The sequence below is a fragment of the Oncorhynchus nerka genome, linkage group LG13, assembly GCF_034236695.1.
Source record: "Oncorhynchus nerka isolate Pitt River linkage group LG13, Oner_Uvic_2.0, whole genome shotgun sequence".
Classification (NCBI taxonomy): Eukaryota; Metazoa; Chordata; class Actinopteri; order Salmoniformes; family Salmonidae; genus Oncorhynchus; species Oncorhynchus nerka.
The window spans coordinates 19663443-19691435 of record NC_088408.1 but is presented as its reverse complement, the minus strand read 5'-3'; the positions used below and the strand labels follow the sequence as shown (position 1 = coordinate 19691435).

Sequence of the window (27993 nt, the reverse complement as noted above, 5' to 3'; positions counted from 1 at the left end):
TGCGGACCGAGTGCAGATGCGACCGCTCGCTCCAATCCTTTTGATGTAGCCATCCTTTTGATGTAGCCATCCTTTAGAAGTAGCCATCCTTTAGAAGTAGCCATCCTTTTGATGTAGCCATCCTTTAGATGTAGCCATCCTTTAGAAGTAGCCATCCTTTAGAAGTAGCCATCCTTTTGATGTAGCCATCCTTTTGATGTAGCCATCCTTTTGATGTAGCCATCCTTTTCATGTAGCCATCCTTTTGAGCTTCTATTTGAGGTTGGTGATGTGGGAATGTCCAGCACAGTCGGATGCTGATGGGAGAATGGCTCATAATAATGGCTGGAATTGAGTAAATGGAATGGCATCAAACACAAGGAAACCATGTATTTGATGCCATTCCACTGATTCCGCTCCAGTCATTACCACAAACTCGAGCCCTCAATTAAGGCGGCACCAATTTCCTGTGATGTACAGTTATAGCCAAACGGCCTGTTGTGATAGAATTGATGTCATCATCCTTGCGCATCAACTTCAAATCGAAGAAGAGGGTATTAGCCAATCTAAGAAGTGAAGTCTGGTTCGTAAAAACAAGACAAATCCAACACCACACAGAACAGAGAAAGAAACGGTTACGGAAGGCAGAGCAAGAGCAACATGGCTGGGGCCCATCACACTCTCTTTCCACTGCTGATCCTAAAGCTTATCAATGCAGGTAAGAGGACACCTACTGTAGGATAAAAGATCAGCCATGCTCATTAACCATTCATGCTGTGTGTAGGTTTGCTAACAGGTGGCTAGAGACTAATCTACATAGTATTTACCTCTTATAATGGATCCTTGATGAAGTTATTTGAGTAAGGATTTTACTGTGTTACATGGATACATTTTGTTTTTCTCTTTAGGTGTGCATGGAAAACAATTATCTCAATACGTCAATGAGGGGGCTGATGTCAGTCTGCTGTGTGACAATGTGGTTCATTCAGACTGCTCCTTAATTATGTGGCTTCACAGCAGAGAGAGTTTTCAAAATGCTATTCAAGAGGTTTTTAACGGGAAGGTGAGAGTTAACTCAAAGAGAGCTAAAAAACTGAGTGTGGACGCTGACTGTTCTCTACATATTCACAATGTCACAGCTGAGGATGCCGGACGCTACACATGTCGAATTTTAAAACACCAAAATCCCTTTTCAGACACTGATACCTATCTGTCTGTTCTGACCAGTGAGTATTTCTGTTTATAGTAAAGTCAAGGATGAAAATCTGTCTTCGTAAAACATATGCAATACAGTATTATAGTATTACAGTATTTTAGTATTAGTGTTATAGTATTGCAGTATTATAGTATTAGTATTATAGTATTGCAGTATTATAGTATTACAGTATTAGTATTATAGTATTACAGTATTTTAGTATTAGTGTTATAGTATTGCAGTATTACAGTATTGGTATTATAGTTTTACAGGATTACAGTATTATAGTATTTGTATTATAGCATTGCAGTATTATAGTATTGACATTATAGTATTACTCTATACATGAGTGACCTACAACAATACTTTATTCCTTGAAGAGAAACCATGGTAAAATTGAATGTTTTCTTATGTCTCTTGCAGTCTCCTTGTCCACACTACTGACATATCTAAAGCCTGATAGACCAGTAACAATAAGGTGCTCTCTGCACACCAATGAAGGACGTGGAAAGTGTAGGATAGTACTCAATAGTCAAGTTCATCTGAGCTGGATGGATGAGACTGGTAGGAAGCTGCAGGGAGACTCCAGATACCAGCTCACAGGGCCTCGCTGTGACATCACTCTGAATGTGACATTCCAGAAGGAGGACAACAACAGGAAGTGGACGTGCACGCTGACTGACAAGGGAAAGGTGAAGATCTCCACTGACTTCACATTCTCAGGTATGTGTTCTTGTTATGTTCCTATAATCTGAATAAGTTAACAAGATTTAATGACATTAAAGTGAATGTCAAACCTGGTCCTTTCTCTTGATATCAGTGATGAGTGAACACGCATACTGCTCTACTGTATGAGTCTGATAATGAAGAGTTATTTAAAAGAGCATGTTCTTCTCCTGAACTAGATATTAAAGACACGGATGATGACGGTGGAGAGGAAAACGACGGTAAGAAACCATCTACACCGTAAAACCAGATAAGTTCTGGCTGTTCAAACAGCCAGAGGAAACAATTACCTCAAAAATATGAACTTAAGAAACTTAAAAATAGCTGAACCGAGCAGTACTACCTTCATATGAGTAATACAAATGCAGTTTTTTGGACTAAGATCTACTTCAATTTAACACCCCCCACTAAGCAACAAATCCAATACTTTCCCTGTGTGCCTTGGCTCTTCGATTGAATTGTAGCTTGTAGTTTGTGAGACATGGTTGTTGAATTCGTTCATTTTCAGTCCTGTGGCCTTCAAGTGAGTTCCTAGGTGAATATTATTATAATAACATTAGAATTAAACCATTATCTATATCATAAAGTGTAATACAGTAGCCTGAAACTTATAGTTTAAGTGGGGTTGCAAAATGTCCAGTAATCTTCGAACGAGGATGTGCCAGAATTTTGCAACCCTTACTCTAAATCGCATCATGCTGGCTTGCAAAGTGATGTGTAACTCATATTGAAATTGATCATGCATCTATCCAACAGTTGAAATGTGTATTCATCCACAACCTGCATTCATAATGACTGCCAGGGTTCAGAACAGTGGGAGGAGACGACCTAAACCATTTAAACTGGAACAACCATTTCAGTAATGGGGCAAATATTCGGTGATCGGATTAGTTTCAAAAAATGTTATTTATCTTTATGTAGCATAACTTTTGAATCAATCAATCAGTCAATGTACATGCAAAAACACAGATATTACAACTATTTAGAAAACTCTACCCGCAGTACAGCATGCTCAGAAAATAGTTCATTTATTATCATATCTTTTTAAAAACTTGTTGGTGCGACTTCTCATTTAGTTCTGAGTCAGTACCACATAAACATTTTAAGTATTAATAACTTTTAATTAACTTTGAGTACTAGAAGTATTTCAGTTAAAAATGCCTTGGGGTTTACAGTGTACTAAGTCAAATTCAAACTTTGTTTACCAAGGCAACGCTTTTACTACTGTACCTCATTGTGCTTCATCTATGGACTATTGTGTGCCAGTCCCTCCTTCACTAACCTCCTTGTTGTGAGCCAGGCGGATCTCAAGTGACACAGGTGTGCTCTCTGTCTTCCTCCATCAGGTCTTAAACAGTCGCTGCTGATCTGGGTGCCAATGGGGGTGGTGGTGTGTGTGGCTGTGTGTGTGACCGCAGTCACCTTCAGAAGGAGGGCGTGTAAGTCAACTATAACTCTCTTATTTACCCTTCTGAAGTCAGGTTCTGTTCTATCTGAAATGAACTAATTTCCTTCATACAGTAGATATTTATAATGTTGTATAGAAAAGAAAAGCTTATTTTTCTTGCTAAATGTGCATTTTAGGGAATGATTCATGGTCGTTTGTTCTCAGATTATGTTTCAGGAAATCAGATGCCAGTCAACCCAGGAAATCAGATGCCAGTCAACCCAGGAAATCAGATGCCAGTCAACCCAGGAAATCAGATGCCAGTCAACCCAGGAAATCAGATGCCAGTCAACCCAGGAAATCAGATGCCAGTCAACCCAGGAAATATGGTGCAAGCAAACAACAGGGATGTAAGTAAATGGGTTGTCAACAAAATAATTCCCTTTGATTGTTACTGTGGATATAGTGTGTGTGTGTGTGTGTGTGTGTGTGTAGGACCAGAGAACAGACATGACCTATGCTGAGGTCAACCTTCCCACTAGTAGGAGGATGGTGGAGAAAGACCAACAGACAGAGTATGCAACCATCAGAACATGACCCTGAATCATAAACTGTTCCGTATTGAGGCTGTAAAGAAGTGCTATTCAAATCCTACCCTGCAGGTCTGGAGTACTGTTGGTTTTCTGGAATACCTGATGACTAATTGCACCCACCTGGTGTCCTGGGTCTAAATTAAACAAATAAGAATGGAACTGGCTTCAAGGTCCAGATTTTAATTTGAGGGGGCTATGAAGTGGAGATGTAAGAACTTGAAGGTTCCCTTGAAATAAACTTTCTGAGTTAAGCTATACCAAAAAGTGTGGTTCTTACAACATTTACATTACCTTTACATTACCTTACCGAGATATACCAATAAGAATAACAATAAAATAATAAGAACATGATAAAGTAAGTAAGCATACTATATACAGGGTCAGTTCCAGTACCATATTTACAATGTGCAGGGATACTGGAGTGATGGGGGTAGATATGTATAGGGGTAAGGTGACAGGGATACTGGAGTGATGGGGGTAGATATGTATAGGGGTAAGGTGACAGGGATACTGGAGTGATGGGGGTAGATATGTATAGGGGTAAGGTGACAGGGATACTGGAGTGATGGAGGTAGATATGTATAGGGGTAAGGTGACTAGGCATCAGGATATGTGATAAACAGAGTAGCAGCAGCATATATGATAATTGTATGTGAGTGTGAGCAAATGAGAGTGTTTGTGTGTGTGTTGGAGTGTCCATGTGCGTAGTGTGTAGGGCCCATGTGCGTAGTGTGCATATAGAATAAGAATAAAATACAAAGGTCAGTTTAGATAATCCGTGAAGCTATTTAGCAGTCTTATGGCACGGGGATAGAAGCTGTTCAGGAGCCTGTTGGTGTCAGACTTGATGCACCGGTACCGCTTGCCATCCTGAAGCAGGGAAAACAGTGACTTGGGTGGTTGGAGTCTTTAATGATTTTCTGGGCCTTCCTTTCACACCGCCTGATAAACAGTAAAGGTCATGGATGGCAGGGAACTTGGACACACCCATGTGTTGAGGTTCTTCATGGCAGAGGTGATGTTGCCAATTCTTACCATCTGGGGTCGGCCTGTCAGGAACTCCAGGATCCAGTTGCAGAGGGAGGTGTTCAGGCTGAGGTTCCTAAGCTTGGTGATGAGCTTGGAGGGGACAATGGTGTTGAACGCTGAGCTGTAATCAATGAACAGCATTTTCACATAGGTATTACACCTAGGTGGGTGAGGGCAGTGTGGAGTGCAATTGAGATTGCATCGTCTATGGATCTGTTGGGGCGGTATGCAAATTGGAGTGGGTCTAGGGTGTCTGGGATAATGGAGTTGATGTGAGCCATGACCAGCCTTTCAAAGCACTTCATGATTACAGATGTGAGTTCTACAGGGCGGTAGTCATTGTGGCATGAAGCCTTAGAGTTCTTGGGAACAGGAATGATGGTGATCATGTTAAAATGTGTGGAGTACAGACTGGGAAAGGAGAGGTTGAAAATTACAGTGAATATACCTGCCAGCTGTTCTGCATATGCTCTGAGAATGTGCCCTGCGGCCTTGCGGTTATTGATCTGATTAAAGACTTTACTCACTCCAGCCACATGCAGCGCATGTCAGAGCCTGTGTAATATGATTCCACCTTATTCCTATATTGTCCATTTGCTAATTTGATGACTCTGCGAAGGTCAAAGCGGGACTTCTTGTACTTGTTCCTGTCCACAGCCGTAGTCTCAAGGTTGTCTGCGATGGCCCTGTGTGCGGTAGCCCTATCCTGGCCCAGTGTCGTCCAAGAACTGTAAAAAATGTGTTTAGCGCCAACCTCAGTGTTAACCCAGGGCTTTTGATTGGGGAAGCAATGAACCTTAACTGTGGGGACAACATCGCCCATGCATTTCCTAATGAAGCCGATGACAGAGGTGGTTAGCTCATCGATGTTATTGGTGGAGTCCCGAAACATATTCCAATCAGCGCAAGCAAAGCAGTCCTGTCCTGATTTGATTTGCCGATTGGTGGACAAGGGAGGGCCTTGTATGCTTGCTTGTGGGTAGAATAACAGTGGTCTAGGACTTTATCACCCCTAGTGGTGCGGGAGACATGTTGATGGAAGTTGGGCTTCACGTGTCTTAATGACGTGGAATTCAAATCGGCAGCAACCAGAAAAGCGGCTTTGTACAGTTTGTTAAGTGCCCGGGTGTTATTTTTCTTGTCCTGAGGTGGAATGTATACAACAGTCACAATATTAGCTGAAAACTCCCTCTGGAGGTAAAAAGGGTCTGCATTTGACCATCAGGTATTCAAAGACGGGTGAACAATGGGTCGACACTTCCATCGCACTCGGGTCAGCACACCTGTTGTTATTGCTGAAGAGGCAAACCCCTCCCCCCCTCAATTTCCCTGAATCCACTGTCCTGTCGGCATGGTGATTAGAGAATCCATAGAGTTGGATAGCCATGAGGGGTATCCTTTCCAAGAGCAATATTTCAGAAAATGAGAGAATATTGCAGTTTCGAGAGTCTCGTTGGTAGCAAATCCACAATCGAAGGTCATCCATCTTATTATCAAGTGATAACGGAGGGAAGAGTTGGCCAGTTTTCCCTTCGCCTTAATTTCGCCAGGATCCTCCCTCTCTTGCCTCTGTAACTTCAGCGTTTCCTCTTGGGTAGCCCAAGAATTGCCTTTGGAAGCCCAGGACAGATGAGTCAAAGTAGAAGCCAGAATTGAGGTTGGGGTGTACTGTAGCAGAGCCTTAAGGTAGGGAGGGGCAGTTTCCCTTGCTGCTCCGTAGGCAAGTACCACGGTCATGTTCTGGATGCAAGTTTAGACTGGAAGCCAGTGGAGTGTTCAGAGGAGTGTGGTGGCATGGGAGAATTTGGGAAGGTTGAACACCAGGTGGACTGCAGCAATCTGGATAAATTGCATGGGTTTGATGGCACAAGCAAGGAGCCCAGCCAACAGCGAGTTCAGAAGTCCAGACGGAGCAGGCAGGCCTTGGAGCGGGCAGGCTTTCCCCGGGAGGAAGAGCAGCCGTCTTGTCGAGGTTGAACTTGAGGTTGTGGGCCAACATCCAAGCTGAGATATCTGCCAGGCACGCAGGGATGCGTGTCACCACCTTGGTGTCATACGGGGGGATGAAGAAAAGTAGTTGAGTGTCATCCGCATAGCAATAATAGGAAAGACCTTGTGAGGATATGACGGACTTGATGTATAGGGAGAAGAGGACAGGGCCTAGGATGGAGCCCTGGGGGACACCAGTAGTGAGAGTACGTGGTGCAGACACTAGGTAGGATGCAATCCAAGAGTGTGCAGAGCCTGAGACGCCCAGCCCTGATAGGCTGTAGAGGATGATCTGATGGTTCACGGTGACGAAGGCAGGTGATAGGTCTAGGAGGATGAGAACAGAGGAGAGAGAGTTCACTTTGGCAGTGTGGAGAGTCTCCTTGACACAGAGAACAGCAGTCTCAGTTGAGTGACCTGTCTTGAAGCCTGACTGGTTAGGGTCAAGAAGATCTTTCTAAGAGACATAGTGAGAGAGTTGCTCAGAGACACAGTAGACTGATGGCCTTGCATCAGTCTACTGTGTGACAATATCCCTTGTATTCTCCACTTCCCTTTCTCATTCTGTTCCAATGAATGATGACACAACCGATGCACATAAAAAATAAATATTACTATTAATCTCAATCTTGAAATAACTCAGAGGTCACATAGGAATCTGCATACAGAGTCTGACAATGACTAATCTGGACCGTAATTATATTATTTACAATGCTACTACGTCTTTATATGGGACACACCTCCTTCCACCCACTTTTGTGTGAAAACTTAATCTGTGGTCTAAAAATAATTCACGTTTTAGCGATAAAAGACAGTACTGTGCAGCCGTCTACATCGACCTTGCCAAGGCTTTCGACTCTGTCAATCACCATATTCTTATCGGCAGACTCAGTAGCCTCGGTTTTTCGGATGACTGCCTTGCCTGGTTCACCAATTACTTTGCAGACAGAGTTCAGTGTGTCAAATCGGAGGGCATGCTGTCCGGTCCTCTGGCAGTCTCTATGGGGGTGCCACAGGGTTCAATTCTCGGGCCGACTCTTTTCTCTGTATATATCAATGATGTTGCTCTTGCTGCGGGCGATTCCCTGATCCACCTCTACGCAGACGACACCATTCTATATACTTTCGGCCCGTCATTGGACACTGTGCTATCTACATTTACATTTAAGTCATTTAGCAGACGCTCTTATCCAGAGCGACTTACAAATTGGTGCATTCACCTTATGACATCCAGTGGAACAGTAGTGCATCTAAATCTTTTAAGGGGGGTGAGAGGGATTACTTTATCCTATCATAGGTATTCCTTAAAGAGGTGGGGTTTCAGGTGTCTATCTAACCTCCAAACGAGCTTCAATGCCATACAACACTCCTTCCGTGGCCTCCAACTGCTCTTAAACGCTAGTAAAACCAAATGCATGCTTTTCAACCGATCGCTGCTTGCGCCTGCATGCCCGACTAGCATCACCACCCTGGATGGTTCCGACCTTGAATATGTGGACATCTATAAGTACCTAGGTGTCTGGCTAGACTGCAAACTCTCCTTCCAGACTCATATCAAACATCTCCAATCGAAAATCAAATCAAGAGTCGGCTTTCTATTCCGCAACAAAGCCTCCTTCACTCACGCCGCCAAGCTTACCCTAGTAAAACTGACTATCCTACCGATCCTCGACTTCGGCGATGTCATCTACAAAATTGCTTCCAACACTCTACTCAGCAAACTGGATGCAGTTTATCACAGTGCCATCCGTTTTGTCACTAAAGCACCTTATACCACCCACCACTGCGACTTGTATGCTCTAGTCGGCTGGCCCTCGCTACATATTCGTCGCCAGACCCACTGGCTCCAGGTCATCTACAAGTCCATGCTAGGTAAAGCTCCGCCTTATCTCAGTTCACTGGTCACGATGGCAACACCCATCCGTAGCACGCGCTCCAGCAGGTGTATCTCACTGATCATCCCTAAAGCCAACACCTCATTTAGCCGCCTTTCGTTCCAGTACTCTGCTGCCTGTGACTGGAACGAATTGCAAAAATTGCTGAAGCTATCTGAGCAGCTAACCGATCGCTGCAGCTGTACATAGTCTATTGGTAAATAGCCCACCCATTTTCACCTACCTCATCCCCACAGTTTTTATTTATCTACTTTTCTGCTCTTTTGCACACCATTATCTCTACCTGTACATGACCATCTGATCATTTATCACTCCAGTGTTAATCTGCAAAATTGTAATTATTCGCCTACCTCCTCATGCCTTTTGCACACATTGTATATAGACTCCCCTTTTTTTCTACTGTGTTATTGACTTGTTAATTGTTTACTCCATGTGTAACTCTGTGTTGTCTGTTCACACTGCTATGCTTTATCTTGGCCAGGTCGCAGTTGCAAATGAGAACTTGTTCTCAACTAGCCTACCTGGTTAAATAAAGGTGAAATAAAAAATAAAAAAATAAAACATAGAACGTATAAACTGATATTTGCAGCGTCAGTGAAGTGAAACCTTAATTCTACCCACTTAAGAACATAGCCATTGAGTAAGATTGAATTTGCTTTGCCTGCCTGCAATAAAGATGCTTGAAGTTATTCCTCAAGGTTGAGGCCCATACTCCCAGTAGGTATTAGATAGAAAGTCTCGGCAACCTGTGGTTACCTACAGTAGGTTACCCCATTGGCTCATAGCAAAATCTTGACCTTTTTCAAACACAATTATATAGAACATTGTGGCAAACTGTGGTTACCTAGGTTACCCCATTGGCTCACAGCAAAAACTTTTTGCACAATTTTCTTGTTTTCTGCTTGTTTTAGTCAATTACAAAACTACATTTAAGAAAAATACAACATGTCTAAATACTTTTTTAAAACCATTATTTTACCAAGTAAGTTGACTGAGAATTCATTTTCATTTACAGCATTGACCTGGGGAATACTTAGTGAGGAGGCATGAATGAGCCAATTAGAAGCTAGGGATGATTAGGTGGTGATGATGGTATGAGGGCCAGATTGGGAATTTGGCCAGGACACCAGGGTTAACACTTTTACAATAAGGGAGTTATAACCCTTAACTACAGAGAGTCAGAACACCCATTTAACATCCCATCCGAAAGACAGCACCCTACACAGGGCATGTCCCCAATCACTGCAGACCAGAGGAAAGAGTGCCTCCTACTGGACCTCCAACACCACTTCCAGCAGCATCTGGTCTCCCATCCAGGGACCAACCAGAACGAACCCTGTGCTTCAGCGTCAAGCTAGCAGTGGGATGCAGGGTGGTATGCTGCTGGCATACAATTTATTTTGAACATTGCCTGCTCCCACGCGTTCTCACTACTTAGAAAAACGTAATATTATAGAGCTTCTGAGGCCCTTTTCATGACGATGCCAGCAGCCACCTGAGTGAGTGAGTGCTAGCTAGCTACCGACCGGAACATTAAGCTAGCCAAGACCAACAATTTAACAAATGGACTATACAGCTACAAGTAGTGAATGGAGTTACAAACGGACTATACTAAACAAGTTAAATGTCTTACCTGTGAGGCCTTTTTTTCCACACACATAGCTAGCTACATGTGTAGCCTACTTGGACAACGGCTCCCCACAATTTCCCACTCTCTCACGCTGAGGAATAGTCTGAAGCCACAGGGCTCTTCTCGCGGTGTCTATTTCCCTATGTGGGAGCATTGCGAACCGTTCCATCTACATTGAACAAAACAGCAGCTTTTCGGCTTGTTTAGTTATTTCTGTATTTTTTTAAATCAACGAGAAAGTTGGCTCTTTTACACTGGGGGTCAATATGAAATCATGTTTGTTTTTCCCCAATTTCTGGGTGTGGTTGAAAGGGATTCCTTATGATTACGTGAATATTGACCCGGACTAGTCCTCTAGTGAGTTTAGCCTTGCATTCCGTTGCTATGGGACATTTTTCAGAGGTTGTGCTTTGAACAAAGTAGTGTCCTAACTATTCGCTGCATTACTGATTATTTTCACTCCTAATGATGACTAAATTTGTCAACAAATAGTGTTGAGCCATTGACCGCAATTTCGGTTAATTTTTGGTTCAATTATCTGAATTTATTTCATTTTCTTCTTCTGTAAAATAAATGCTCACATTGCACAGTTTCTCTAGAGATTAATCCGATCCAGCCTGAACTGTGCAATGTATTAGGGAGGCCAGAATTTTGCTACAATGACATAATCCATTGCGCATCTACTTGTCAGGGAGAGCAGCTGTTGCTTCGTGAGGTATCTCTACCTGAAAATATATTATCATAAAAGTATGTTTTATTTACATTGAAGAACTACAAAATAGTGATTTTGTCAGAGCACAGGCAGCAGTTCTATAGAGATAAGATGATGACTTGGAATGAAATAATAAATTCATCAAATTCATGTAATATACACAACTGAAATATTTTATTAAAGTAAAGTAATGTGAATAAATGATTGTTAAGTGATATGCATTAATGGGCAGTCACAACCATCATGGGACTTTTTAAATTGTATTATGTTTCAGGCGACTCAAATCGACTCACCCACTCCAAAGGAACCAACGCAACGACACTCATAAAAACTCCTTAAAACCCAATTATGATAATAGCCTCAATTGCAGTGCGGTCCAGTCTTCAGTTACAGTCAATGACGCTGGGCTCTTTTGAGGGGATGATTGTGGACATCTAATTACAGATCAGAAGGGATCCTCTCCCTGGTCTGTAAAGCCTGCTGGCCTGCTGGGTAATCCCATCTGATCGGCTCACCGACTCGGTGTCTCTTGGCTCTTTTCCCAGGTGTGCTCCTCTGCTGCGTCTTCCCCCCATGCGCTGCCTGCAGGTGGCCTACACAGCATGGCCGATGTCAACAACGTCTCGCTTGCCGGGACACCCGTGTTCCTGCTGGCTGGCCTGTGCCTCTGCATCCTGGTGCAGGGCGCCGACCCTGACTCAGCTGATCATGACATGAGGGGTTCTGGGAGATCAAAGGCCAAATCTGAAAGGACACCCTATTCCCTATGTAGTGCACTACTTTAGTGTTATGAGGTAGAGTTTGGTGGAGTGGTACAAGTATGCCATTTTGGATTAAACTAGGGTTATATTCCTAAAATTGAACTGTTGAAATTTGGGAATGTAAATGACCTGAATGTCTGAATTAGACATCTAGTCTCTAGATACCTGTGTTGAATAGAATAAAGTAACTTAGACTTTGCTGTGTGAATTCTATCTTCTTAATGTCATTCATCACATGACAGGTCGCACTGACAGGCTGCACTGACAGGCCGTACTGACAGGCCGTACTGACAGGCCGCACTGACAGGCCGTACTGACAGGCCGTACTGACAGGCCGCACTGACAGACCGTACTGACAGGCCGTACTGACAGACCGCACTGACAGGCCGTACTGACAGGCCGTACTGACAGACCGCACTGACAGGCCGTACTGACAGGCCGCACTGACAGGCCGTACTGACAGGCCGCACTGACAGGCCGTACTGACAGGCCGTACTGACAGGCCGTACTGACAGACTGCACTGACAGGTCGCACTGCGTTGATGGAAGCAGCCAGGGCTGGGGCTGTGCAGCTGATCACAGCCATCCTACTGAGGGGGGCGAACACACTTCACTGCCATGGGGGGATTCTTTGAGGTGGGTTATACAGTATTATAAACCTGAATGCTGAAAGCTGTGGTATACCACGGGTATGACAAAACATTACTTCTTACTGTTCTAATTATGTTGGTAACCAGTTTAAATAGTGTTAAGGGATTTGTTTTAATCAATAATGACTAATTATGTATACATTTCAATCAGGACTGACTAATCAGAATACTATTATGTTGCTGTATAGATGTATGAATTTTCTTTTAATCCTAGTACTGAATATAATGTGTGTAAATATAATCAAGAATTAGAACAATGACTGTCTGTTCCTTGGTAGAAATGAATGAACTTATCGCCAGACTGGCTAGAATGCTTATCTACACAGGCAGACCTTGGCTCGGGTCATAAATTATCATAGGAGAGACGATGTGGGAAGGCTTGAGATACTGCCTTTGTACCAGGGTGAAGAAGAGACGGGACAGTTCGAAAACTAATGACGTCATTTTCAGTTTATAACCTGTGGTAAACTGTATCATGTTCAGTACTCTCGAGAATAAACTCTGCTGATAGATTTTGAGACTGGTCTCTGTCCATTTTATGCAAATATGAGTCTTACAAATTCTTAGGAATTGACAGTGTTTAATTGTAATTGTGTATTAAAACATATAGGAATTTAATTCCTGTAACAAATAGTAATAAGGCACCTTGAGGGCTTGTGGTATATGGCCAATTTACCACAGATAAGGGCTTTGTCCAGGCACTCCTCGTAGCATCGTGCATAAGAACAGCCCTTAGCCGTGGTATATTGGACATATACCACACCTCCTCAGGCCTTATTGCTTAAATAATGCATTTGAACATCAGATGTCTGTCAGTAAAGGCTAACCATGTCTAGTTGTGGGTCTGATTCCCACATGGCCACATATACTGTATGTCTATACTCCATGGGCCGGTTTCCTGGACCCAGATTAAGTCTAGTCCTGGACTGAAAAGCCCTTTAAATAGAGACTTTCCATTGAGCAGGACAAGGCTTTTTTCTGGTCTGGGAAACCATCCCGATATGTCAACTGTTGTTTTGAATACAACCGTCATCAGTTACTATAATTGTCCTGAAGGTGATCCAGGTGCTGTCTTCGAACTCAGATGACATGGGAGTGATGACATTAGAGGGGGACACACCTCTTCACTACGCTGCCTGACTGCTGCGGATTTTTAACACAGAGAGGTATAGACCTTCTGTAACGGGATTCGTCCTCCTCTGACGAGGAGTATGAGAGATCGGACCAATATGCAGCGTGGTATGTGTCCATATTTATAAAATGAAAACGGAAATAACAAAACTAACAAAGAGAATGACCGAAAACAGTTCTGGCTGGTGCAGACACACAACAGAAAACAGAAAATAATCACCTACGAAACACAATAGAAAACAGGCTCCCAAAATATGGTTCTCAATCAGGGACAACAATTGACAGCTGCCTCTGATTGAGAACCATACCAGGCCAAACACAGAAATAGCAAATCATAGAAAAACTAACATAGACAACCCACCCAACTCATGCCCTGACCATACTAAAACAAAGACATAACAAAAGAACTAAGGTCAGGACGTGACAGTACCCCCCTCCCCCCAAAGGTGCGTCTCCGGCTGCAAAACCTGAAGCTATAGATGAGAAAAGATAGCAGAGAGGATACACAGGAAATACTCCAAACCCGGTGTGTCCAATCCCAACACTCCCTGAGCTCTGACTCTCCACTATTGGTCCCACGAGTACGAGACTGCCCTTCGGAACGCCTTTTTTGATGAATCAGGAACCGAATGCACGGAGACGGTCTCCAAGAAGATGTTTATGTCCGTGCTGCAGAAGCTCCAGGTCCCAGTAGAACCAGACCAGCTCTATACAGTGGTAGTGGCCTACTACAAGAGGAGAGGAAGACTAGTCAACGTCAATGACTTCTTCAATGGCCTCAAATACCTCCATAAACCATTTACCATTTACCATTTACCAAAAGGTTCAATTCACCCACCCTTATCTGCACCGTCCCACCTGAGCTTATTTACCAGGGGGACAACGACGGGTCGCCCTACTTCATGATCCAGACGTACCAGCACTGCATTGACGTCACGTGGTTCGACCGCGACCGCACGCCAGGCCACCCCATCGAGGACAACTCGGCCTGGTATATAGGCAAGCCAGAGAGGGTCTAAATCAACATCAACTACTGTGTGAAGACGGGGGACCTGGAGTCTCTGAGCCTGGCCTTTAGTCAGGGGGTCCAGGGGGACATGAAGGACCGCTTATACAATGCATTCCAAAAGTATTCAGACCCCTTGACTTTTTCCACATTTTGTTACTTTAAAGCCTTATTCTGAAATGGATTATTGTTTTTTTTCTCTCATAAATCTACACACAATATCTACTACCCCATGCAAATGTATTAAACATTTAAAGTATTCAGACCCTTTACTCAGTACTTTGTTGAAGCACCTTTGGCAGCGATTACAGCCTCGAGTCTTCTTGGGTATGACACTACAAACTAGGCACACCTGCATTTGGGGAGTTTCTCCCATTCTCTGCAGATCCTTTCAAGATCTGTCAGGTTGGATAGGGAGCGTCACTACACAGCTATTTTCAGGTCTCTCCAGAGATGTTCGATAAAGTTCAAGTCCGGGTTCTGCCTGGGCCACTGGATCTTGCCTGTGTGCTTACGGTTGTTGTCCTGTTGGAAGGTGAACCTTCGCCCCAGTCCGAGGTCCTGAGTGCTCTGGAGCAGGTTTTCATCAAGGATCTCTCTGTACTTCGCTCTGTTCATCTTTCCCTCGATTCTGACTAGTCTCCCAGTCCCTCATACTGAAAAACATCCCCACAGCAGGATGCTGCCACCACCATGCTTCACTGTAGGGATGGTATTGGCCAGGTAATGAGCGGTGCCTAGTTTCCTCCTCTTCCATACAGCTTCCTCTCCTCCAGACAGCTTCCACTCTTCCAGACAGCTTCCACTCAGCTTCCTCTTCATCAGACAGCTTCTACTCTTCCAGACAGCTTCCTATCCTCCAGACAGCTTCCACTCTGCCAGAAGGCTTCCACGCTTCCAGACAAGTAGCTTCCACTCTTCCAGACAGCTTCCACTCTTCCAGACATGTAGCTATCGTTCTTCCAGACATGTAGCTTCCACTCTTCCAGACAGCTTTCATTCTTCCTGACAGCTTCCTCTCTTCCAGACAGTTTCCACTCTTCCAGACAGCTTCCTCTCCTCCAGACAGCTTCCACTCTTCCAGACAGCTTCCTCTCTTCCAGACAGCTTCCTCTCCTCCAGACAGCTTCCTCTCCTCCAGACAGATTCTACTCTTCCAGACAACTTCCACTCTTCCAGACAGCTTCCACTCTTCCAGACATGTAGCTATCACTCTTCCAGACAACTTCCACTCTTCCAGACAGCTTCCACTCTTCCAGACATGTAGCTATCACTCTTCCAGACAGCTTCCACTCTTCCAGACATGTAGCTATCGTTCTTCCAGACATGTAGCTTCCACTCTTCCAGACAGCTTTCATTCTTCCTGACAGCTTCCTCTCTTCCAGACAGATTCTACTCTTCCAGACAACTTCCACTCTTCCAGACAGCTTCCACTCTTCCAGACATGTAGCTATCACTCTTCCAGACAACTTCCACTCTTCCAGACAGCTTCCACTCTTCCAGACATGTAGCTATCACTCTTCCAGACAGCTTCCACTCTTCCAGACATGTAGCTATCGTTCTTCCAGACATGTAGCTTCCACTCTTCCAGACAGCTTTCATTCTTCCTGACAGCTTCCTCTCTTCCAGACAGCTTCCCCCCCTCCAGACAGCTTCCTCTCCTCCAGAGAGCTTCCACTCTTCCAGACAGCTTCCTCTCCTCCAGACAGCTCTCTCTCCCTCAGACAGCTTCCACTTTTCCAGACAGGTTCCAATCTTCCAGATAGCTTCTACTCTTCCAGACAGCTTCCTCTCCTCCAAACAGCTTCCACTCTTCCAGACAGCTTCCTCTCCTCAGACCTTAGACAGCTTCCTCTCCTCCAGACAGCTTCCTTTCTTCCAGACAGCTTCCTCTCCACCAGACAGCTTCCTCTCCTCCAGACAGCTTCCTCTCCTCCAGACAGCTTCCTCTCTTCCAGACAGCTTCCTCTCCTCCAGACAGCTTCCTCTCCTCCAGACAGCTTCCTCTCTTCCAGACAGCTTCCTCTCCTCCAGACAGCTTCCTCTCTTCCAGACAGCTTCCTCTCCTCCAGACAGCTTTAGAGTTCTACTGATCTGAGCTGGAGGTAGAGCCCAATGACGTGAAATATGCTGAGGAGGATGTAGATCTGGGCTGCAGGCTGGTGGTTGACATGTGTCAATATCTCCTCTCTTCCCTCCTCTTCGTCTCTCCATCACCATCTGTCAGACATGCTGGGCAGCAGGTCTCACTCTGCAGGTACCCACAACCACTGCACACACGCACGCACACACGCGCACACACACGCGCACACGCACACACACACACACACACACACACACACACACACACACACACACACACACACACACACACACACACACACACACACGCACACACACACACACACACACCTTGTTAAGATACAGACATCTCCATAAGCCTGTGAATGGCATCCCACATGGTTGATGTCACTGCCTGACTGGTTCTGTAATGTGCCTGTTTCATCCTTTGTTAGACATCCATGTGCCTGTAATTGACTGGGAGAGTCAGGCTGTTTGAGAGATAATGGTTTCCAATGCAATACACAGTTCTTCCTCTGAACCAGCAGAGGACACTGTTTGGCTAACTTTACTGGGGAAAAAGTGGTTGTTTATATTGCAGTGAATAGAAACTTCTAGGGAGCTCTTGTCTTACAGCCCAGAATGAAGCAAAATGGCAGCCGTGTATATTTACCTTGCTTATATAAATACCACCATGGCCATCATAGCTTGCTTTACAATTGTATGTTTTGCCAGATTTCAATCTGACGATAAATAACGAGAAAATAAATTTTATGAGCTCTTATATTGATCTCTCTCTCTCTCTCTCTATCTCTCTCTCTCTAGCTATCTCTCTCTCTAGCTATCTCTCTATCTCTCTATCTATCTATCTATCTGTCTGTCTGTCTGTCTGTCTGTCTGTCTGTCTGTCTGTCTGTCTGTCTGTCTGTCTGTCTGTCTGTCTGTCTGTCTGTCTGTATATTATCTATCTAATTATCTCACTATCTTGCTCTCTCTCTCTCTCTCTCTATGCCTCTCCAGCTATCTCTCTCTCTCTCTCTCTCTCTATGACTTGCCAAAGCAAGTGAGGTACATAATATGGAGAAGTGAAATAAACAATAAAAATCTCTCTCTCTTGCTCTCGCTCACTCTGTCTTGCTCTCGCTCACTCTCTCTTGCTCTCTCAATTCAATTCAAGGGTCTTCATTGGCATGGGAAACATATCTTAACATTGCCAAAGCAAGTCAGGAAGATAATAAACAAAAGTGACACTCACAGAAGTTTCAAAAGAATAAAGACATTACAAATGTCATATTATTTATATATACAGTGTTGTAGTGATGTACAAATGGTTAAAGTACGAAAGGGAAATTAAATAAGCATAAATATGGGTTGTATTTACAATGGTGTTTGTTCTTCACTGGTTAACCTTTTCTTGTGGCAACAGGTCACAAATCTTGCTGCAGTGATGGTACACTGTGGTATTTCACCCAGTAGATATGGGGGTTTAACAAAATCGGGTTTGTTTTCGAATTCTTTGTGGATCTGTGGAATCTGAGGGAAATATGTGTCTCTAATATGGTCATACATTAGGCAGGAGGTTAGGAAGTGCAGCTCAGTTTCCACCTCATTTTGTGGGAAGTGTGCACATAGCCTGTCTTCTCTTGAAAGCCAGGTCTGCCTACGTCGGCCTTTCTCAATAGCAAGGCTATGCTCACTGAGTCTGTACATAGTCAAAGCTTTCCTTAAGTTTGGGTCAGTGACAGTGGTCAGGTATTCTGCCACTGTGTACTCTCTGTTTAGGGCCAAATAGCATTCTAGTTTGCTCTGTTTTTTTGTTAATTCTTTCCAATGTATCAAGTAATTATCCTTTTGTTTTCTCATGATTTGCTTGGGTCTAATTGTGTTGCTGTCCTGGGTCTCTGTGGGGTGTGTTTGTGTTTGTGAACAGAGCCACAGGACCAGCTTGCTTAGGGGTCTCTTCTCCAGGTTCATCTCTGTGTAAGTGATGGCTTTGTTATGGAAGGTTTAGGAATCGCTTCCTTTTTGGTGGTTGTAGAATTTAACGTCTCTTTTCTGGATTTTGATCATTAGCGGGTATCGGCCTAATTGTGGTTTTCTTCGTTGTACACGGAGGATATTTTTGCAGAATTTTGCATGCAGTCTCAATTTGGTGTTTGTCCCATTTAGTGAATTCTTGGTAGGTGAACGGACCCCAGACCTCACAACCATAAAGGGCAATGGGTTCTATAACTGACTCAAGTCTTTTTAGCCAGATCCTAATTGGTATGTTGCATTTTATGTTCCTTTTGATGGCATAGAATGCCCTTCTTGCCTTGTCTCTCAGATCGTTCACAGCTTTGTGGAAGTTAAGTGTGGCGCTGATGTTTAGGCCAAGGTATGTATAGTTTTTTGTGTGCTCTTGGGCAACGGTGTCTAGATGGAATTTGTATTTGTGGTCCTGGCAACTGGACCTTTTTTGGAACACCATTATTTTGGTCTTACTGAGATTTACTGTCAGGGCTCAGGTCTGGCAGAATCTGTGCAGAATATCTAGGTGCTGCTGTCGGCCCTACTTGGTTGGTGACAGAAACACCAGATCATCAGCAAACAGACTCTTTACATGGGGCGGCAGGGTAGCCTAGTGGTTAGAGCATTGGACTAGCAATCGGTAGGTTACAAGTTCAAATTCCCGAGCTGACAAGGTACAAATCTGTCGTTCTGCCCCTGAACAGGCAGTTAACCCACTGTTCCTAGCCTGTCATTGAAAATAAGAATTTGTTCTTAACTGACTTGCCTAGTTAAATAAAAGTAAAAAAAAAAAAAAAATATAAATAAAAACATATGCTGGTTATGTAAAGTGTTGGTAGGCTTTGAGGGGACTCCTATGGTAGGTAAAACCTATATCTCATCTCTTGGAAGTAGTAGTGTAGACTACTTTATCATGTCTCTCTTGCTATCTCTCTATCTGTGTTAAACGTGTTAGCACTTGCTGATGCTGATCCACACTCTTTCTCCATCTCCAAATCAAACAGTGTCCTCAAGGTCCATTGGACATAGTTACATGATCGAATAAAAGGAAAAATAACAACTCGGAGGTTAGTGATAGAGGCCGACGTTGTTGAATATGCATTACCACTAGAACTTAATGATGTTCTGCCTAGAATGTAATAAGGAAATGATCTCAACAGAGAAAAATGTCCTCCTGTGTGCTACCTATATCCCCCATTGGAATCCCTGTACTTTAACGATGACAACTTCTCCATCCTGGAGGGGAAGATCAACCATTTCCAGGCCCAGGGACATGTACTAGTCTGTGGCGACCTAAATGCCAGAACTGGACAAGAACCCGACACTCTCAGCACACAGGGGGACAAACACCTGCCTGGAGGTGACAGCATTCCCTCCCCCATATGCCCCCCTAGACACAACTACGACAACATAACCAACAAAAACGGGCCACAACTCCTGCAGCTCTGTCGGATGCTGGGTATGTAAAGAGTCAATGGTAGGCTTCGAGGGGACTCCTATGGTAGGTACACCTATAGCTCATCTCTTGGCAGTAGTACTGTAGACTACTTTATCACTGACCTCAACCCAGAGTCTCTCAGAGCGTTCACAGTGTGCCCACTGACACCCCTATCAGATCACAGCAAAATCACAGTCTACTTGAACAGAGCAATAGTCAATCATGAGGCATCAAAGCCAAAGGAGCTGAATAACATTAAGAAATCCTATAGATGTGGAAATCTACCAAAAACAATTAGGCAACAAAAATTCAATCCCTTCTAGAGAATTTCCTGGACACAAGGTTTCACTGTAGTAGTAAACTTGGCAGTAGAAAACCTAAACAGTATATTTGACCTCTCAGCTTCCCTATCAAATCTAAAAAATTCAAGCAGACAACCTAAGAAAATGAACAACAACGACAACTGTTTTGATGAAGAATGCAAAAACCTTAGAAAGAAATTGAGAAACCTAACCAACCAAAAACATAGAGACTCAGAAAACCTGAGTTTACGCCTTCACTATGGTGAATCACTAAAACAAGACAGAAATACACAATAAAGAAGGAACAGCACGTCAGAAATCAGCTCAATGTAATTGAAGAATCCTTCAAATCTAACCACTTCTGGGAAAATTGGAAAACTCTAAACTAACAACAACACGAAGAATTATCTATCCAAAATGGAGATGTATAGATAAACAACTTATCCTATCTTTTTGGCTCTATAACAAAGAACAAACAGCAAAAACATATACATGGTCAAATACAAATCTTAGAATCCGCTATTAAAGACTACCAGAGCTCACTGGATTCTCCAATTACATTGAATGAACTACAAGACAAAATACAAACCATCCAACTCAAAAAGTCCTGTGGTGTTGATGGTTTCCGACATGAAATTATAAAATATACAGACCACAAATTCCAACTGGTTAAACTTAAACTCTTTAACATCTTCTGCAGCTCGGGCATCTTTCCCAATATTTGGAACCAAGGACTGATCACCCCAATCCACAGAAGTGGAGACACATTTGAACATAATAAATACCGGGTGTGGGGGAGATGCCTCAACAGCAACCTTGGGAAAATACTCTGCATTATCATTAACAGCAGACTCGTACATTTCCTCAGCGAAAAATATGTACTGAGCAAATATCAAATGGGCTTTTTACCAAATTACCGTACGACCGACCACATAATCTCCCTGCACACCCTAATGACAAACAAACCAAAACAAAGGCAAAGTCTTCTCATGCTTTGTTGGTTTCAAAAAAGCTTTAGACTCAATTTGGCATGAGGGTCTGCCATAAAAATGGATGGAAAGTGGTGTTGGGGGAAAAACATAATACGTTATAAAATTAATGTACACAACAACAAGTGTGCGGTTAACATTGTCAATAAACTCACACATTTCTTTCCACAGGGCTTGGGGTGAGACAGGGATGTAGCTTAAACCTGACACAAAGAGAGACAACAGAGAGAGAGAGATGACAAAGAGATTGAGATGACAGACGACAGAGAGAGAGAGAGCGAGATGACAGAGAGAGATGACAGAGAGAGGGAGGACAGAGGGAGAGACGACAGAGAGAGAGACAGAGAGACTACAGAGAGCAAGAGATACAAAATAGAGAGAAAGAGAGACACGGGGAGAGAGAGAGAAACGACAGAGAGAGAGACGGCAGAGAGAAAGAGATGGCAGAGAGAGAGAGATGGCAGAGAGAGAGAGATGGCAGAGAGAGAGACGGCAGAGAGAGAGAGACGGCAGAGAGAGAGAGACGGCAGAGAGAGAGATGGCAGAGAGAGAGAGAGACGGCAGAGAGAGAGAGACGGCAGAGAGAGAGAGAGAAATGGCATAGAGAGAGAGAGATGGCAGAGAGAGAGAGAGACGGCAGAGAGAGAGAGACGGCAGAGAGACAGAGACGGCAGAGAGAGAGAGATGGCAGAGAGAGAGGACAGAGAGAGGGAGGACAGAGGGAGAGACGACAGAGAGAGAGACGACAGAGAGAGAGACAGAGAGACTACAGAGAGCAAGAGATACAAAATAGAGAGAAAGAGAGACACGGGGAGAGAGAGAGAAACGACAGAGAGAGAGACGGCAGAGAGAAAGAGATGGCAGAGAGAGAGAGATGTCAGAGAGAGAGAGAGACGGCAGAGAGAGAGAGACGGCAGAGAGAGAGAGACGGCAGTGAGAGAGACAGCAGAGAGAGAGAGATGGCAGAGAGAGAGAGAGATGGCAGAGAGAGAGAGAGATGGCAGAGAGAGAGAGACGGGAGAGAGAGAGATGGCAGAGAGAGAGAGAGACGGCAGAGAGAGAGAGACGGCAGAGAGACAGAGACGGCAGAGAGAGAGATGGCAGAGAGAGAGAGACGGCAGAGAGACAGAGACGGCAGAGAGAGAGAGACGGCAGAGAGAGAGAGAGATGGCAGAGAGAGAGAGATGGCAGAGAGAGAGAGAGATGGCAGAGAGAGAGACGGCAGAGAGAGAGATGGCAGAGAGAGAGAGAGATGGCAGAGAGAGAGAGACGGCAGAGAGAGAGAGACGGCAGAGAGACAGAGACGGCAGAGAGAGAGAGATGGCAGAGAGGGCGGGAGGAGGAGATGGAGAGAAGGGAGTGAGAGCAGTGCAGGGTGAGTCAGTGAGGGGGAGGGAGCTGGGGAGGAGGAGATGGAGAGAAGGGGAGTGAGAGCAGTGCAGGGTGAGTCAGTGAGGGGAGGGAGCTGGGGGAGGAGGAGATGGAGAGAAGGGGAGTGAGAGCAGTGCAGGGTGAGTCAGTAAGGGGGAGTGAGCTGGGGGAGTAGGAGATGGAGGGCAGGGAGGAGGGTGGAGAGAGGAGGGCTGTTCTACCACAATCAATGCTATGCAGGTTAGTAGGAGTAAACAAGGCCGGAGGCTCTAATTGTCGGTCAGAAAGCTATGACGCAGTGAGTGTGTTAGGGTGTTTGTGTCTGTAGGACAATTGCGTACGTGTCAGAGCACATGTCTGCATAAACGGTATGTGTGTGTGTGCTCCCCCTCTGATGAACAATCCTGTCTGAGTGTGTGTTCCCCCTCTGATGAACAGTCCTGTCTGGGTGTGTGTTCCCCCTCTGATGAACAGTCCTGTCTGGGTGTGTGTTCCCCCTCTGATGAACAGTCCTGTCTGGGTGTGTGTTCCCCCTCTGATGAACAGTCCTGTCTGGGTGTGTGTTCCCCCTCTGATGAACAGTCCTGTCTGGGTGTGTGTTCCCCCTCTGATGAACAGTCCTGTCTTAGTGTGGGTTCCCCCTCTGATGAACAGTCCTGTCTGGGTGTGTGTTCCCCCTCTGATGAACAGTCCTGTCTGGGTGTGTGTTCCCCCTCTGATGAACAGTCCTGTCTGGGTGTGTGCTCCCCCTCTGATGAACAATCCTGTCTGAGTGTGTGTTCCCCCTCTGATGAACAGTCCTGTCTGGGTGTGTGTTCCCCCTCTGATGAACAGTCCTGTCTGGGTGTGTGTTCCCCCTCTGATGAACAGTCCTGTCTGGGTGTGTGTTCCCCCTCTGATGAACAGTCCTGTCTGGGTGTGTGTTCCCCCTCTGATGAACAGTCCTGTCTTAGTGTGGGTTCCCCCTCTGATGAACAGTCCTGTCTGGGTGTGTGTTCCCCCTCTGATGAACAGTCCTGTCTTAGTGTGTGTTCCCCCTCTGATGAACAGTCCTGTCTGGGTGTGTGTTCCCCCTCTGATGAACAGTCCTGTCTTAGTGTGTGTTCCCCCTCTGATGAACAGTCCTGTCTTAGTGTGTGTTCCCCCTCTGATGAACAGTCCTGTCTTAGTGTGTGTTCCCCCTCTGATGAACAGTCCTGTCTGGGTGTGTGTTCCCCCTCTGATGAACAGTCCTGTCTGGGTGTGTGTTCCCCCTCTGATGAACAGTCCTGTCTTAGTGTGGGTTCCCCCTCTGATGAACAGTCCTGTCTTAGTGTGTGTTCCCCCTCTGATGAACAGTCCTGTCTGGATGTGTTCTCTCTCTGATGAACAGTCCTGTCTTAGTGTGTGTTCCCCCTCTGATGAACAGTCCTGTCTGGATGTGTTCTCTCTCTCTGATGAACAGTCCTGTCTGGATGTGTTCTCTCTCTGATGAACAGTCCTGTCTGGGTGTGTTCTCGCTCTCTCTCTGCTGAACAGTCCTGTCTGGGTGTGTGTTCCCCCTCTGTTGAACAGTACTGTCTGGGTGTGTGTTCCCCCTCTAATGAACAGTCAAATCAAATCAAATCTGATTTTATTTGTCACATACACATGGTTAGCAGATGTTAATGCGAGTGTAGCGAAATGCTTGTGCTTCTAGTTCCGACAATGCAGTAATAACCAACAAGTCATCTAGCTAACAATTCCAAAACGACTACCTTATAGACACAAGTGTAAGGGGATAAAGAATATGTACATAAAGATATATGAATGGGTGATGGTACAGAGCGGCATAGGCAAGATGCAGTAGATGGTATAGAGTACAGTATATACATATGAGATGAGTATGTAAACAAAGTGGCATAGTTGAATGAACAGTCATGTCTGGGTGTGTGTTCCCCCTCTAATGAACAGTCTTATCTGTGTGTGTCTCTGGTGAACAGTCCTGTCTGGGTGTGTGTTGCCCCTCTAATGAACAGTCATGTCTGGGTGTGTCTCTGGTGAACAGTCATGTCTGGGTGTGTGTTGCACCTCTAATGAACAGTCATGTCTGGGTGTGTCTCTGGTGAACAGTCCTGTCTGGGTGTGTCTCTGGTGAACAGTCCTGTCTGGGTGTGTGTTGCCCCTCTAATGAACAGTCATGTCTGGGTGTGTCTCTGGTGAACAGTCATGTCTGGGTGTGTGTTGCCCCTCTAATGAACAGTAATGTCTGGGTGTGTGTTGCCCCTCTAATGAACAGTCCTGTCTGGGTGTGTCTCTGGTGAACAGTCCTGTCTGGGTGTGTGTTGCCCCTCTAATGAACAGTCATGTCTGGGTGTGTCTCTGGTGAACAGTCATGTCTGGGTGTGTGTTGCCCCTCTAATGAACAGTCCTGTCTGGGTGTGTCTCTGGTGAACAGTCATGTCTGGGTGTGTGTTGCCCCTCTAATGAACAGTCATGTCTGGGTGTGTGTTGCCCCTCTAATGAACAGTCATGTCTGGGTGTGTGTTGCCCCTCTAATGAACAGTCATGTCTGGGTGTGTCTCTGGTGAACAGTCATGTCTGGGTGTGTCTCTGGTGAACAGTCATGTCTGGGTGTGTGTTGCCCCTCTAATGAACAGTCTGTCTGGGTGTGTCTCTGGTGAACAGTCATGTCTGGGTGTGTCTCTGGTGAACAGTCATGTCTGGGTGTGTGTTGCCCCTCTAATGAACAGTCTGTCTGGGTGTGTCTCTGGTGAACAGTCCTGTCTGGGTGTGTCTCTGGTGAACAGTCCTGTCTGGGTGTGTGTTCCCCCTCTAATGAACAGTCATGTCTGGGTGTGTCTCTGATGAACAGTCCTGTCTGGGTGTGTTCTCTCTCTCTCTGATGAACAGTCTTGTCTGGATGTGTTCTCTCTCTCTCTGATGGACAGTCCTGTCTGGGTGTGTCTCTGGTGAACAGTCCTTCCTGGGTGTGTGTTGCCCCTCTAATGAACAGTCATGTCTGGGTGTGTGTTGCCCCTCTAATGAACAGTCATGTCTGGGTGTGTGTTGCCCCTCTAATGAACAGTCATGTCTGGGTGTGTCTCTGGTGAACAGTCATGTCTGGGTGTGTCTCTGGTGAACAGTCATGTCTGGGTGTGTGTTGCCCCTCTAATGAACAGTCATGTCTGGGTGTGTCTCTGATGAACAGTCATGTCTGGGTGTGTGTTCCCCCTCTAATGAACAGTCCTGTCTGGGTGTGTATTCGGTGTCCTGTGTGAATCTAAGTGTGCGTTCTCTAATTCTCTCCTTCTCTCTTTCTTTCTCTCTCTCGGAGGACCTGAGCCCTAGGACCATGCCCCAGGACTACCTGACATGATGACTCCTTGCTGTCCCCAGTCCACCTGGCCATGCTGCTGCTCCAGTTTCAACTGGCCTGGGCCCTAGGACCATGTCCCAGGACTACCTGACATGATGACTCCTTGCTGTCCCCAGTCCACCTGGCCATGCTGCTGCTCCAGTTTCAACTGTTCTGCCTTACTATTATTCAACCATGCTGGTTGGTCATTTATGAACATTTGAACATCTTGGCCACGTTCTGTTATAATCTCCACCCGGCACAGCCAGAAGAGGACTGGCCATCCCACATATGCTCTCTCTAATTCTCTCTTTCTTTCTCTCTCTCGGAGGACCTGAGCCCTAGGACCGTGCCCCAGGACTACCTGACATGATGACTCCTTGCTGTCCCCAGTCCACCTGACTGTGCTGCTGCTCCAGTTTCAACTGTTCTGCCTTATTATTATTTGACCATGCTGGTCATTTATGAACATTTGAACATCTTGGTCATGTTCTGTTATAATCTCTACCCGGCACAGCCAGAAGAGGACTGGCCACCCCACATAGCCTGGTTCCTCTCTAGGTTTCTTCCTAGGTTTTGGCCTTTCTAGGGAGTTTTTCCTAGCCACCGTGCTTTTACACCTGCATTGTTTGCTGTTTGGGGTTTTAGGCTGGGTTTCTGTACAGCACTTTGAGATATCAGCTGATGTACGAAGGGCTATATAAATAAATTTGATTTGATTTGATTTGATGTGTTCTCTCTCTCTCTGATGAACAGTCCTGTCTGGGTGTGTGTTGCCCCTCTAATGAACAGTCCTGTCTGGGTGTGTTCTCTCTCTCTCTAATGAACAGTCCTGTCTGGGTGTGTTCTCTCTCTCTCTGATGAACAGTCCTGTCTGGGTGTGTTCTCTCTCTCTCTAATGAACAGTCCTGTCTGGGTGTGTTCTCTCTCTCTCTGATGAACAGTCCTGTCTGGGTGTGTTCTCTCTCTCTCTGATGAACAGTCCTGTCTGGGTGTGTTCTCCCTCTCTCTAATGAACAGTCCTGTCTGGGTGTGTGCTCTCTCTCTGATGAACAGTCCTGTCTGGATGTGTTCTCTCTCTCTCTGATGAACAGTCCTGTCTGGGTGTGTTCTCTCTCTCTCTGATGAACAGTCCTGTCTGGGTGTGTGTTCTCTCTCTCTGATGAACAGTCCTGTCTGGTTGTGTGCTCTCTCTCTGATGAACAGTCCTGTCTGTGTGTGTGCTCTCTCTCTGATGAACAGTCCTGTCTGGTTGTGTGCTCTCTCTCTGATGAACAGTCCTGCCTGGGTGTGTCTCTCTCTCTGATGAACGGTCCTGTCTGGGTGTGTGCTCTCTCTCTGATGAACAGTCCTGTCTGGGTGTGTCTCTCTCTCTCTCTGATGAACAGTCCTGTCTGGGTGTGTTCCCTCTCTCTGATGAACAGTCCTGTCTGGTTGTGTGCTCTCTCTGATGAACAGTCCTGTCTGGTTGTGTGCTCTCTCTCTGATGAACAGTCCTGCCTGGGTGTGTTCTCTCTCTCTGATGAACAGTCCTGTCTGGGTGTGTGCTCTCTCTGATGAACAGTCCTGTCTGGTTGTGTGCTCTCTCTCTGATGAACAGTCCTGTCTGGTTGTGTGCTCTCTCTCTGATGAACAGTCCTGTCTGGTTGTGTGCTCTCTCTCTGATGAACAGTCCTGTCTGGGTGTGTGCTCTCTCTCTGATGAACAGTCCTGTCTGGGTGTTCTCTCTCTCTCTGATGAACAGTCCTGTCTGGGTGTGTGCTCTCTCTCTCTCTGATGAACAGTCCTGTCTGGGTGTGTGCTCTCTCTCTGATGAACAGTCC

General features: G+C 45.3%; 1 protein-coding gene and 1 pseudogene across 2 annotated transcripts; both read left to right on the top strand.

The window, feature by feature from the left end:
• The first annotated feature begins 502 nt into the window (after nt 1–502).
• LOC115121422 (uncharacterized) lies at nt 503–13064 on the top strand. Of its 2 annotated transcripts, none has more exons than XM_029650509.2 (7): nt 503–697; nt 888–1205; nt 1598–1897; nt 2080–2121; nt 3247–3339; nt 3513–3697; nt 11681–13064. In XM_029650509.2, exons 1-7 carry the CDS (start codon nt 640–642, stop codon nt 11918–11920), a joined length of 1236 nt encoding a protein of 411 aa, XP_029506369.2. In that variant the 5' UTR covers nt 503–639; the 3' UTR covers nt 11921–13064. The 2 variants fall into 2 exon arrangements, with proteins under 2 accessions (XP_029506369.2, XP_029506370.2); XM_029650510.2 differs by lacking the exon at nt 11681–13064 and adding an exon at nt 3783–4131 and having other exon boundaries at nt 507–697.
• Nucleotides 12515–14904, top strand: LOC135574762 (ankyrin repeat and EF-hand domain-containing protein 1-like; annotated as a pseudogene).
• Nucleotides 14905–27993: the final 13089 nt, after the last annotated feature.